General features: G+C 45.6%; 1 protein-coding gene across 7 annotated transcripts in view; it reads right to left on the bottom strand.

The window, feature by feature from the left end:
- Positions 1 to 13,852, bottom strand: part of lmo3 (LIM domain only 3) — an 81,425-nt gene that overhangs the window by 7,296 nt on the left and 60,277 nt on the right. For 4 of the 7 annotated variants that reach the window (XM_037122547.1, XM_037122545.1, XM_037122548.1 and 1 more), the window contains exon 4: positions 195 to 665. The exons of 1 other annotated variant lie outside the window; for it this stretch is intronic. In XM_037122547.1, the coding sequence (XP_036978442.1) occupies positions 560 to 665 (106 nt within the window). In that variant the 3' untranslated portion in view covers positions 195 to 559. Of the gene's footprint in view, positions 1 to 194; positions 666 to 1,011; positions 1,251 to 8,692; positions 8,768 to 13,852 lie in introns of those variants that run through there. 2 more of the 7 variants (XM_037122550.1, XR_005079081.1) reach the window with 2 other exon arrangements.

Raw genomic sequence — 13,852 nt, 5'->3', positions numbered from 1 at the left:
ACACACACACACACACACACACACACACACACACACACACACACAGATATCATACAGTAAAAAGGTCATTATCTCAAAATGACATTGATTGACAATCCCTTATTGTGTTTTATATTCAAGTAGAAGTTGTTGTCAGTGCAGTCAGGTGGGAACACTGTCTATCACTGACGGTAAGATAAGACAAGATTCTAATATGTGGGTTATTTTTTTTTCTTTCATAATCAATGATCAGCTGATGGTTAGAAATTGCAGACATTTGATGGCCAGGAGGAAAAGAGGCAGCATCTGAAAGTCACAAACAAAGAAATTGACAAACTATTTTTTCCATACTCGCAGTTTGTTGTAGGCTTCCAGGGCCTATCCCTGCCACACTGGCATCTCTATGGCTATTCTTTACAGCAGTGTGTCCCCTCCACAAGAGGCTTGCTTAGTTATGTACATGTTGGGGGTGGAGCAGAACAGGAGGCAATAGTGTTTTTGTTGCGTGTTTAAAAGCTCTCCTTTTGTCTCTCTGTTTCTTCTACTCCTCCTCCCTCTCCTCCCTGTTGGTCCACGAGGGTCAGCGGACCTGGGGAGCGTAGCCCTCCTTCATTAGCCCCTCCTCATAGTCTGACTGGCACAGGATCATGTTGTTCTTCAGGAAAAACTTGTCTCCCACACAAAACCTGCACCAAACAAATAGAGAGAGGATGGGAGGTTAACATAAGCATATAGTACTTTAGCCACCATAACCTGTGTTCCAACAACAACAACCTCCACAGAGGAGGAATTTACTTCCAGGAAAGTGTCGACTCCCCTACAAGAAAGGATGGGTCGTGAGAGGATTGGAAGCGGGGACAGGGGTTCCTTTCTATCACCCTGGCATCCTGAGTTGCTTCAGCCATCGGGGGGGGGGCGCACGTTAGGGGGCACACGTTAGGGCAGTAAATCTTATTGTTTTGTCCTGAGGGCCACTTATTTCCCTCAATGTGCAGGTTGGACAAGGTCGGTAGCAGTGGTGCCAGTATTTACCAGGGGCAGGCGGAGCTGGTGTGGTGAGCTTTGCCTTTTTTGCCTTCCCTGGGTGTTAGGACCGCTGACTTCAGTGCTGAGAGCTGAATGCAGTTGATGGAACTCAGGAGGCACTTGAGGAGCTTGGGCTGCTCACAACATTTATTCAGGGCTTCAGGGCAGATTGAGAGCCTGAGTTGTTACATCCATTAGGGACCAATTAGCAGGATTCAAATACACCGTAGGTATTGGCACAACACCTAAAAGTGCAAGAATGGTGAGTTTCTGGAAGAAAGCAAATGTTCAAGGATAAATTGGATGAAAATGAGAAGACCATTCTGTCAGTCACCAATTTAGTGAATCAAAGCTGATCATAGGGATGCCTTTCAACCAACCGTCCCCGTACTGTGGGAAATGAATAAAATCCCCTTGATGACTCCTTGGAATCCTATCTGGAAGTACTTTTATGCCATTAATGCAACATACATATAATCAATTTATTTTAGCTAATTCTTTTTTTTTTCATGAACATTTTCAAATCATAGCTGCCAAACAGAAATGTATGTGTTTTCTACACAATTTCAACTTACATGCCTGCCAACCATTTTTCATCCAAATATTATGCTGCAATCATCTCAAAAAGATTTTGTCAAAAAGATTATAAATAAATCCAAGATATTTCATTATAAAAATGCCACAAAGTGACATTTGTGTGTAATTATAGAATGAAACTCCACGATAAGTTGTTAAACCACATTTCCAGACACAATACTTAGGTACTTAGGACATAATATTACTGTTGTCAATGGCAGCAATAGCCAGAGGATGAATGAACAGAGGAATGGCACACTCACATCTGGGGTGAGACAATAATGGATTTAAAGGAAAAGTCTGAGTCTCTTTTCGAGATAGCCTTGACTGGAGACTTGTGTTGTGTAAATAACACAAATAATTACCTGCAAGAGGAACAGTTGATTTTGCTTTCAAAACAGTGGTGATTAATTATAAAACTGGATTGGAGTTCAGTGCATGTGCTTTCTTTCCTAAACTTTAAAGCATAATCCCATTGACAAGCAACTATGATTTTTTTTTTTTTTTTTAGAAGATCGAAAGTTCCTTTCCTACATATCAGTTACGGTTATTGGATGCTTGTCGACTAACTAGTCGACTAATATACATTGATCTAGACTGTTTGCATTTAATGGTCTCACCCACTCTAAAATAAATGTCCTGTCCATCGCATAATCAGTGTCTGTCTTTCCTGACATCAATCCCAATCCCACTTTAACTTTATCTGCATTTATTTTACACCCTCTTTCTTCTCGTTGCACCCTCTCCCTCTCCTCCTTCTCATCCTCCTCACACTTCTCCCACTGCTCTTATCCATGCTCTCAACAGATTACACACAGACAAATTGTTTCTGCTCGGTCAAATGTCAACAGAATATGTGACATCTGTGCACCAATTATGATGAGGATATTGGACTGAGCCCATTACAGGGATGTCTAATATGGGTGTGTTGCCCTAGTATTTGCACAAAATTGCTGAGTACATCTTCTATACGGCTCTGAGATAATCAAAATGTAATTCTTGCTGCTATTGCACTTTCAATAAAAGCAGTTTATAGAAATTAAATACAAATAACAGTAATTGCTGTTATAGTAAGTAATGATACAATTTGATAACACTTTGATATTTTACAAGTACAGAAATTTCATGGCAATAGCTGATAATAGTAACATTTGACATTTCTTTCAGATTTCTGCAATAATAATAATATAATAATTATTATCTCAAAATGTCTCATAATATTATTATTTATTATTATTATTATTATTATTATTATTATTATTATTAATAATAATAATAATAATAATAATAATAATAATAATAATAATAATAATAATAATGTTGGGACCCACAGATGAAGTTGTCATGTCTCCTGTTTGTTTTGTCCTTGTATCTGGTTTTGGTTTGATTCATGTCCTTTTTTCTATGTCTTGTGTTCTGTGTTTTGGTTTTTCCTTGTCTCGTGTCTCATGTTCTGATTTTTCCATGCCCTCATGTGTCCTTTAAGTTCTCCTGTGTTCTCCCCTCTGGCTCCCTCTGTCTGTTGTCTTGTTCCCTCCTGGTTTGTTCCTCTGTGCTCCTCCCCCTCGTTATCGCACCTGGTTTCCTTCCTCCTCTCTCCTCACCTGTTCCTTGTCATGTCATTAGTGTCTGAGTATTTAGTCTCTGGTTTCCCCTCACTCCTTGTCTGGTCATTGTATTCTGTTTGCTGTTTTCTGTTAGCTGTTCCTTGCTCCTGTTCCTTGCTCCTGTTCCTTGCTCCTGTTCCTTGCTCCTGTTCCTTGCTCCTGTTCCTTGCACCTGTTCCTTGCTCCTGTCCATGATCCTGTCCATGATCCTGTCCCAGTTTGGTATGTTTTGGTTTCAAGATTTTCATGTTTAAGTTGAACTTTGATTTTTTCTTTGTACTTTGTCTTGCTGTTAAGTTGCTACTTTGCCTGGTTGTTTCAGTTGTTACTTTGCCTTTTTGCCCTGATTTTGTCTGCAATTGGTTTTTTTTGTAACGGCCTTATTAAAGCTCGCCTTTTGTTCTCCCTATCTTTGCCTCCCGAGTTTACTGCGTTTGGGTCCACCCTCCCCTTTCCATAGTTTCCCCTTTTATCCCGACCTGACAGAATGACTGGACCCTATAAAAAGGACCCAGCAGTAAAGGGCATGGAGATAATTCAATGGTACCAGGATTTCGTGACAAATCCTGCTAGCAGGGCTCGTCAAATAGCGGCAAGCAAACTTTTCTTTGAAGCATATGACTCAGCCCTTGCCTCAGCCCATGCCTCAGCTCCAGCCTCAGCCCATGCCACATCCGAATTATCTCCTTTCTGGGGAACCCAGCTTGCCTACAAAGTGCCCCCACCGAGAAAGCGACGAGCCCGTCCATGTCCTGGCTCCCTGAAGTCAGGCTCAGAGGCCTCAGTCGAGCTCCCAGCCCAGGCCGCAGCCACAGCCGAGCTCCCAGCCCAGGCCGCAGCCACAGCCACAGCCGAGCTCCCAGCCCAGGCCGCAGCCACAGTCGAGCTTCCAGCCCAGGCCTCAGCCACAGCCAAGCCCCCAGCCCAGGCCGCAGCCGCAGCCACAGTCGAGCTCCCAGCCCAGGCCTCAGCCACAGCCAAGCTCCCAGCCCAGGCCTCAGCTGCAGCCACAGCCGAGCTTCCAGCCCAGGCCTCAGCCACAGCCGAGCTCTCAGCCCAGGCCTCAGCCTCAGCCACAGCCGAGCTCTCAGCCCAGGCCTCAGCCTCAGCCCAGACCTCAGCCTCAGCCACAGCCGAGCTCCCAGCCCAGGCCTCAGTCTCAACCCCGTCGACATCTGCCAGTGGCCCCCAGTCGGCGTTCCGGTCGACATCTGCCAGTGGCCCCCAGTCGGCGTTCCGGTCGACACCTGCCAGTGGCCCCCAGTCGGCGGTCCGGTCGACACCTGCCAGTGGTCTTCAGTCGGCGGTCCAGATGACGCCTGTTCCTGCACCTCGGACAGTGGTCTGGCCAAGGCCTGTTTCTTCTCCTCAGTCTGAGGTTCGGCCGAGGCCCACGCCAAGTCTAGTCCATGCACCTCGGTCGGAGGACCGGCCGAGGCCCACGCCAGGTCCAGCGCCTGTTCCTGCTCCTCGGTCGGAGGACCGGCCGAGGCCCACGCCAGGTCCAGCGCCTGTTCCTGCTCCTCGGTCGGAGGACCGGCCGAGGCCCACGCCAGGTCCAGCGCCTGTTCCTGCTCCTCGGTCGGAGGACCGGCCGAGGCCCACGCCAGGTCCAGCGCCTGTTCCTGCACCTCGGTCAGAGGCCCGGCCGAGTCCCACGCCAGGTCCTGCGCCTGCTCCTGCACCTCGGTCGGAGGCCCGGCCGAGTCCCATGCCAAGTCTTGTGTCTGCACCTCGGTCGGAGGCCCGGCCGAGTCCTACGCCAAGTCCAGTGCCTGCACCTCGATCGGGGGCCCGGCCGAGTCCCACGCCAAGCCCAGTGCCTGCTCCTCGGTCGGAGGCCCGGCCGAGTCTCACGCCAAGTCCACTGCCTGCTCCTCGGTCAGGGGTCCGGCCGAGGTCATTTGTTGCCAGAGACCCTTCATCGGCTCTCAGACCACCAGCTCCCGGCAAAACTCCGTCGGTGGTCCGGCCAAGAACCTTGAGGGTTTCCCAGCCAGTGGTCTGGTCGCCAGTGGGTCTCCGTCCACGCCTTCGCCACCGGTCTTCAGTGGGTCTCAGCCCACGCCTTCGTCGCCAGCCGTCATCGCCGGCCTCCGGCGAGTCTGAGGCCACGCCTACGCCTTGGTCACCGGTCTCCAGCAGGTTCCAGCCATGTCCATGATCCTGTCCCGGTTTGGTATGTTTTGGTTTCAAGATTTTCATGTTTAAGTTGAACTTTGATTTTTTCTTTGTACTTTGTCTTGCTGTTAAGTTGCTACTTTGCCTGGTTGTTTCAGTTGTTACTTTGCCTTTTTGCCCTGATTTTGTCTGCAATTGGTTTTTTTTGTAACGGCCTTATTAAAGCTCGCCTTTTGTTCTCCCTATCTTTGCCTCCCGAGTTTACTGCGTTTGGGTCCACCCTCCCCTTTCCATAGTTTTCCCTTTTATCCCGACCTGACAGAAGTCAGTCATTGTGGATTTCAAAATGGACTCTGAACTGAACTCAGTGTCCCAGAATTCCCCATTATTCACACCTAGGTGCAGAATTCAGGTTTGAGCTACTATTGGTCAGGGTGACAGACCCCCTGCTGATCAGGTAGTCAAAACCCCAGCGCCTTCATTGTTCGCTCTCTCTCACATGACGCCCTCTGCTTCTTCAACTTCGGATCTTCAAGGGCTCCTCTCCACCTCCCCCCACGGGGCTGCCTGCCCTCAAGATCTCGTCTTCTGGGCCCAACAAGCTGTGGAGAGCTGCAAGCTGCATTGGCAGCAGGCCCGAAGAACTTCTCCTCACTGCAGCGACACAAGGTCCTGCCAACCCGAGGATCTGAGGAACACCAAGCAGATTAGCACTGAGCTGCTATCCTTGCAAAGGAAAGGAGCGACCAGTTTCCTCCCCTGCCGACTTTCATCAAACCTTGCAAGAACAACATTGTTCAACTTTGGAGCCCCAACCTTCTCCTGCAACCACCAGCACCTTCTCATCAAAGACTGGTAACATTGAACTGGGCTTAGATAGCATAGCATTGCACGGCTAAGCACAGGACTTTAAACTCTAGTTGATGTAATATGTTCAGTTTATGTGTTTCTCCACTGTTTGGTGTGATTGTGACCTCAAGTCAAGTTATTGGTAGTTTGCTTTCCTATTTATCATAATTAATGATTATCCCAAATAATCATTAATTATTATTGATAGCCAAATTTAACCTAAATTTCCCTTTCATTGTTGCATAAACACTCCTTAACCTGGCCTTGTATAATGTGAGGCCCAACAGTATATCATACATGGTTTTGCTTAACTTCTGCTTATGATTCAGACTCTCTCTCTTTCTCTGTCACATTTTGACATTTTGTTTACTTTTTTAAGCACTGTTGCCTCAAACTATAAAAGGGATGACATTGATCTTTGTGTGTTTCAGATTTTCTAGACAGTTCCTCTAAATCCATTATTGTCTCACCCCAGATGTGAGTGTACCATTTGTCTTCTCATTCATCCGGCTACTGCTGCCATTGACAAAAAATATAAATAAATAAAATTTTTAGTTTGCATAATCCAGTTAATCCAGAGTCATGTATTTTGGAAGCGCTTGAAAATCCAATCATCACGAAAGACATAAATAAATAAACCCCAACCTATGTTAACAACAGGTTTTTTTTCCCACATCTGCCAAAGGACAATAACATTAGAGTAGATTGGCCAACTGTGGACAAACTGTGAGTCCAGCTTCATGATTGGCACAACATTCAAAACAGATGTTATGGCTGATTGCTGCATTATATTCTCAACACAATATCTAATCATGTAGTCAGTTATAATTGTCTGTTGCATGTAAAATTCCCACTGCTGTTGGAACAGTAGTTATTTGACCTTCGAAACAAGCCATAACATATGTGGATGCCCCTGGGCATTGCATGCGCTCTTCTTAAACATGTAGCACTACATTCCTGGTGTGAATACATTACTATAAGGCATCAATAGGCAATTAATGTGCAAAACCTTTAAAATGGAAAATTAGTCACTTGATTCTTGATTATGAATTTGTAATTGTGGTACTCATTAAACTGGTGAAATCATGGGTATTGCAGCAACAAACCTAAGGGGTTTTAATTTTCTTTTAATGTTCCTCTTCACTACACTAATCTGCCTACCTGGACATCAGAGTGATTTCTCTTAGCGACCATAGCATAGCATAGCACCATAGCAAGTTAACCTAGCAATAGTGGGTCAAAGTAAGAGGAACCAGAAAACCCCACATGTTGCCTGCCATCTCTTTGAGCTAACCAGAGACACCGCCACTAGAGCAGACCATAACCTTCCCCTACACCAGCCCACGTTATATCAGTTGAAGTAGAAACCAGTTGGAAGTTTCCTTGAAGTTTCCTTAAAGTTTTCCTTGAAATGTACTAAAGAAAGTACTTGTTGTATATAGCAGAATTTAATTTATCAAATCATATTGGGCACATTTTTAATACATATCGAGGTTGTTATTATCATAGTTTCAGAACCCATTCAACCTGATCTGACAGACTAACTTTAACATTTAGTCATGTATGGTTGTTCCACCATATACATATTGCTCTGTTGTTGATTAATCTCCATTGATATCCCCATTTAACTACCACCTGCTTAAGGAATCTATTATATGAGCAGCAATTCAAAGCTCTAGAGCCAGGTAGGCTAGCTTAAAAGCTCCAGCAGTTTCATAGTACATAAACAACATGGTGAGGACGTTTCATGATCTTTCTCTATTGAAGCCATATCGTACACTAAATATGTTTCTCACCACATTTAAGGCAAGAAATAGGCAGTGTAGTGACATAATCTCAGTTTATATTTTATCAGCACTGCCTACTCCAGACAGTTTGATTGGAGTTTGGCACAACCCCAGGAGACAGGGGCTCTCACGCTCAAAATGAAAAACACTGATCTGTAGTTAATACAACAGCCTACAGTTGCCAAATGACAAGTTCTGGCAGACGTCTGCTGACATAAAAGTGGGGAAACCTGGGTGCAGACAACATGGAGAGAAATTTAACATTGTTAATTTGCATATACTACTAAAGTGTAACCTAAATATTTGAATACAATTTTCCTTGTAACTTATTTACCCTGTAGAATTGTTACTTTTTGATTGTCTTCTAATCTTAAAGAAAAATGTATTTCAATCTAGACGCATCAGAAATCACAAATTATTTAATATATTATGTTCTGTGGCACTGATGCGACACCATCGCACACCACTAAATAAATCATCTGCTATACATGATGTGTATGAAGTTTTTTCTAATTTCTTTCTTCACCATAAAGGCATTAAAATGTAATGTGTTCAAAGATGCATGAATCTAGAAGTAGGAGAAGAACAATATGAAGAAATGAAAATGGAAATAGTAGTACCACCAAGAGATTTAATCTACTTTCACAGCTGAACCTTCGGTTAAACTGGTCTTCTTAAGTCCATGTAAACATGTTAGTACGACTGATATCGTACAAAATCAAATTTCTCATTGTTGGACTAACACACCCGTATAATGCAGTTGGAAGCTAATTTTGTCTTTCATGTAAACGCCTTGGTTGGACCTCAACTGGCCTTGGTGTTCTGCGCATGCACCACAGTCCCCATGCCAGGCATTGACCCAGAAGTCGTCCGTGGCGTAAGTCCATAGCAGGAAGCCAAGAAAAACAAAGGAAGAAGACAGCGATGAATGTATCAACATGGCACATGCTAGATTTTTTTTTTTTTACAGCACTACTAAGTCTTATCACTGTTTGCTTTGCAGCCCATTTGCCTTAACTTAGTTGGTATGTGACTTAATAGTTAAACTGGATGAAGGTCCAGTAGAAACTTGCTGAAACACTGCATATTGCCACCTATCATGGTGGAGTTGCATATATTGTACTTCTCTCAATATAATAATTTATACATGCCCTGTGCCTGTATACTGGGACAATGACAGTGGTCCAATTAAATGCCCTTATCAAACTACGATCATAGTGTGGCTTAAGTGTGCATTGACCTGTTAGAATGGCCATTACCCATTAAGTAAGAACAAAAATATACACTATAATGCTAATGATGTCTACAAGTCAAAATATCTTGATAAAATATTGATGTATCATTTCATAGCATGTTTTTAGGTAGTGAAATTTTCTGCTTCAATCCATTTTTATTGGCAATATGCCTACCAAGAACAAAAACAACCACTTCAACATTTATATACATTTTTTATAAATTTAAATTTGTCACAGCAGGGACCCAATAAGGATTGGCTCGGCCTGCCACAGAGGAACTGGAAATTTGAGGGAGCTGCATCTGTACAGTACAGTAATGCAATATTGTGAACACTTGGATAGGCCTACTGCCTTTTTTCTTTGCCTTTAGAAGGTCACATAAAGGAAGCAATTCAAGCATCAACAGAAAAAAGCAGGCAGGCAAGAATGGGAAGATAATTCTCACTATTGCTTCCTGGTAATGCATTCAGGGCCATCATGAATCACTCAAAGAATTTAAAGTCAGTGTAAAGCAAATTCAGCCATTTTCTTCTAAACACATTAAACAGGTCATAAATATTTTTCTTTAAAACATGTAAAAAAGCCATTCAACTATTTAGAATTTAATTGTGAAGCTAGGCTCACAAACTGTGTGTCACAGCGCGGTGAGGTTGTCTTGTCTTGGGGTCTGTCTTGTGAACTTCCTGTTTTATTTTGAAATTAATTCTCCTCTCGTTTCAGGTCACTTGCCCTTCCTCTTGTGTCCCTGGTCTGACGTCATCCCTGATTCCTGATTGTTTCCACCTGTGCTCCCCTCCCTCATGTGTATAAAGTCTTTGTCTTCCCCTGTCTCCGTGCCAAAGTATTTCGTCTTCATGTCGTATGCCTAAGCCCTTTGAATCCACAGTCTTGATCGTCCTTATGATAAGTATTATTCTTGGTTTATTTATCTGTATTTTTTGCCCTCTCTTGAAGAGTGATTTTTTGTTGTAATTTTCTGGTTAAGGTTTTGTTTGTAATTTGAGATTTTCTAGCCCTTTTGGTTTTCCTCCTCGAGAGTGAATTTTTGTTGGTTAATTTTCATAAGATAGAATAGATAAGTTTAATAGCCCTTGTGCTTCCTCTTCGGAGTGTATTTTTGTTGTAATTTTCATACTTTGATTTTGATCCTAGTTCAGTGTAGTTATCCTCCTGCGGGAGCGCTTTTCGTTTTCTGTGTTCTATGTTGTTTGTCTTGTGTCTGTCTCAGAATTTTCATAGCTTTTTGTTATCATTCATTCCTGAGAGTCAAAGAATCAGATTAATAAAACTTGATTGTACTTCTGCCATACTGCATCTGAGTCCTCTTCTTTCGTCCAAGTCTGACAGTATACTTTGGCCAGCTATGGACTCAGCAGAGGCAGAGCGACTTTCAGAAATGCTGAGGACCCAGGAAGCTCGCTTAAGTCGCCAAGAAGAGTTCCAGACCGCCATGGCGGCCAACATGGGACAAATCTCCGCCCAGTTCCAGGAGCTACTGGGACAACTCGGCCGCCAAAACCAAGCCACCCCGAACGCGTCCCCTCCAGCCCACCCGGAAGTACCACCACCATCCGGAGGGTCCTCCTGCAAACTGGCGCCTCCTACTCAGTACGCCGGTGAGCCGGGGCTTTGTCGAACCTTTCTGATAGACTGTTCTATTCACTTCGAGTTTATGCCTCAAGCTTTTCTAACAGACCGCGCCAAGGTGGCGTTCATGATTTCACACCTGACAGGACGAGCTAAAGCTTGGGCATCGGCGGAATGGAGCCGCAATTCCGCCGTGTGTGACACCATTGCCGGATTCCAGGCGGCACTAACCCGGATTTTCGACCCCGTGTGTACCAACCGAGAGAAGGCTCAGGAACTCAGCTCGCTGAAACAAGGGACAGACTCAGTATGTGACTATGCCATTCAGTTTCGCACGCTAGCAGCCGAAAGTGGGTGGAACAATGCAGCACTATACGACATATTTCTGAAAGGCTTGTCGGTGGAAATCCAAGAGTTACTGGTGCCGTTGGATTTACCCACCAGTCTGGACGCACTCATCGCCCTCGCTATTCGTACAGACAACCGACGAAGTCAGCTCAGACGACACCGCGAAGGGAGACGACACAGCCGAGAGGAGCACGCGACACCACGAGAATCAAGATGGCCGACTCTGCTACGATCAACCCCAGAAAAACCCCCTTCTCGCCCTGACGAGGAACCTATGCAGCTTGGAAGAGCCCGACTGTCCCAGGAGGAGCGACTGAAGAGACGCCAAGAGGGAAGGTGCTTCTACTGCGGAGAGACCGGTCACCTCGTCAGCGCGTGTCCAGCCAAGCGGACCCCGGGGGTGAGTTCAAATCAAGTCGCTAAAACTGCGGTGCGAGTTCTCACACAAGTTAAGCTAAATTCGCAGTCCGAACTGGATGTATTGATTGACTCAGGGGCCGATGAAAGCTTGATGGATTGGAATCTAGCTAAGAAACTGAACATTGACTGTGAGCCCCTAGCCAGCCCCATCCGTGCGCGCTCTCTTAACGGAGCAGACATTTTTACTATTTCCCATATAAGCAGTCCGGTCAAATTATCTATTGGGAATCATCACGAAGACATTCGGTTCCATCTATTCACTTCTACCTCCCACTCTCTGATTCTGGGGCAACCTTGGCTTTTTCATCACAATCCCCATATCGACTGGAAGAGTGGTCAAATCAGAGAATGGGGGAAAGACTGCGCCGAACACTGTCATAATGAACCGGTCACTGAGATTAATCTGTTCACTACTAACCCTGTCTCTGACGCAGAATATCCGGACCTGACCTCAGTCCCGAATTGCTACCATCATCTCCAAGAGGTTTTTAATAAAACCAAAGCCCTTTCTCTCCCTCCTCATCGACCCTATGATTGTGCCATTGATCTGATTCCTGGCTCTACGATCCCTAAGGGGCGTCTGTACTCAATCTCCGGACCAGAGAAAGCAGCGATGAACGACTACATCTCCTGAAGGCCGGACTAATTCGCCCATCATCATCGCCCGCGGGAGCCGTTTTTTTCTTCGTGGGTAAGAAAGATGGTTCGCTTCGCCCATGCATAGACTATAGCCCACTGAATGAAATAACCATTAAAAACCGTTACCCACTCCCACTGATGACTTCTGTTTTTGATCAACTACAACAAGCCAAGGTGTTCACGAAATTGGATCTTCGCAACGCCTATCATCTGGTCAGAATCCGAGAGGGAGACGAGTGGAAGACCAGCTTCAACACACCCAGTGGACACTATGAGTATTGCGTGATGCCTTTTGGACTGACCAATGCCCCTGCTGTATTTCAGGCCATGATAAATGATGTTCTCCGAGACTTCCTGGACCAGTTTGTCTATGTGTACTTGGACGATATTTTGATTTATTCTCCAGACCTTGCCACGCACCAAGATCATGTCGCCCAAGTTCTCAGTAGACTTCTTGAACATAAATTGTATGTAAAAGCTGAGAAAAGTGTATTTCATGCCGAGACTGTCTCATTCCTGGGCTTCATTGTAGCCCCTGGAAGAGTTCAGATGGATCCGGCTAAAGTTAGCGCTGTAGCCGAATGGCCCACTCCAGACAGCCGCAAAAAGGTTCAGCAATTCCTCGGATTTGCTAACTTTTATAGGCGGTTTGTCAGAGGTTTCAGCGCAATAGCCGCTCCTCTCCATGCTCTTACCTCCACCCAGGTGCCGTTCAAATGGAGTCCGGAGGCAGACAAGGCGTTTCATGAACTCAAGCACCGCTTCACCACAGCGCCCATCCTCACCCTACCAGATCCCCTAAGACAATTCGTGGTGGAGGTCGATGCCTCGAATGATGGAGTTGGAGCGGTCCTGTCCCAAAGATCGGAAAAAGACGGCAAGATGCACCCTTGCGCGTTCCTGTCCAGACGCCTATCATCAGCGGAATGGAACTACGACGTCGGCAACCGGGAACTGTTGGCGGTAAAGTTAGCGTTGGAGGAATGGCGACATTGGTTAGAGGGTGCCGAACAACCTTTCATTGCCTGGACCGACCATAAAAATTTAGAGTTTATCCGTAAAGCCAAAAGATTAAACTCTCGCCAGGCCAGGTGGGCGCTGTTCTTTAATCGTTTCTCCTTTACTTTGTCTTACAGGCCGGGGTCCAGAAACGTAAAACCAGACGTGCTGTCCAGACTCTTTGATCCCGAGCCTAAGACCAAGGAAACCGAACCCATCCTGCCACTGAATTGTGTGGTAGGAGTGGTGACTTGGCCTATAGAAAACGAGGTAAAGCAGGCTAATGGTGGGGCCCCGTCACCTCGTGGCTGTCCCGACGACCGTTTGTATGTACCCGCTGAGCTACGGCCACAGGTGATTCATTGGGCTCACACCTCGCTGCTTTCATGCCATCCGGGGGTCAAACGCACCATGTATGTCATCTCCCGGAGGTTCTGGTGGCCAGCGATGGAATCGGAGGTCCGGGAGTACTTAGAGGCTTGTTCGGTCTGCGCTCGGAATAAGACATCTTCCAGAGCACGCACTGGCTTACTACAACCACTTCCCATCCCATCCAGGCCATGGTCGGATATCTCTTTGGACTTTGTCACAGGGCTCCCGGTCTCACAGGGAAATACTACGGTCCTCACGGTGGTGGACCGTTTCTCAAAGATGGTGCACTTCATCGCACTACCGAAAC

The sequence above is a fragment of the Acanthopagrus latus genome, chromosome 14 (assembly GCF_904848185.1).
Source record: "Acanthopagrus latus isolate v.2019 chromosome 14, fAcaLat1.1, whole genome shotgun sequence".
Taxonomy (NCBI): Eukaryota; Metazoa; Chordata; class Actinopteri; order Spariformes; family Sparidae; genus Acanthopagrus; species Acanthopagrus latus.
This window is presented reverse-complemented; position numbering and strand designations above follow the sequence as displayed.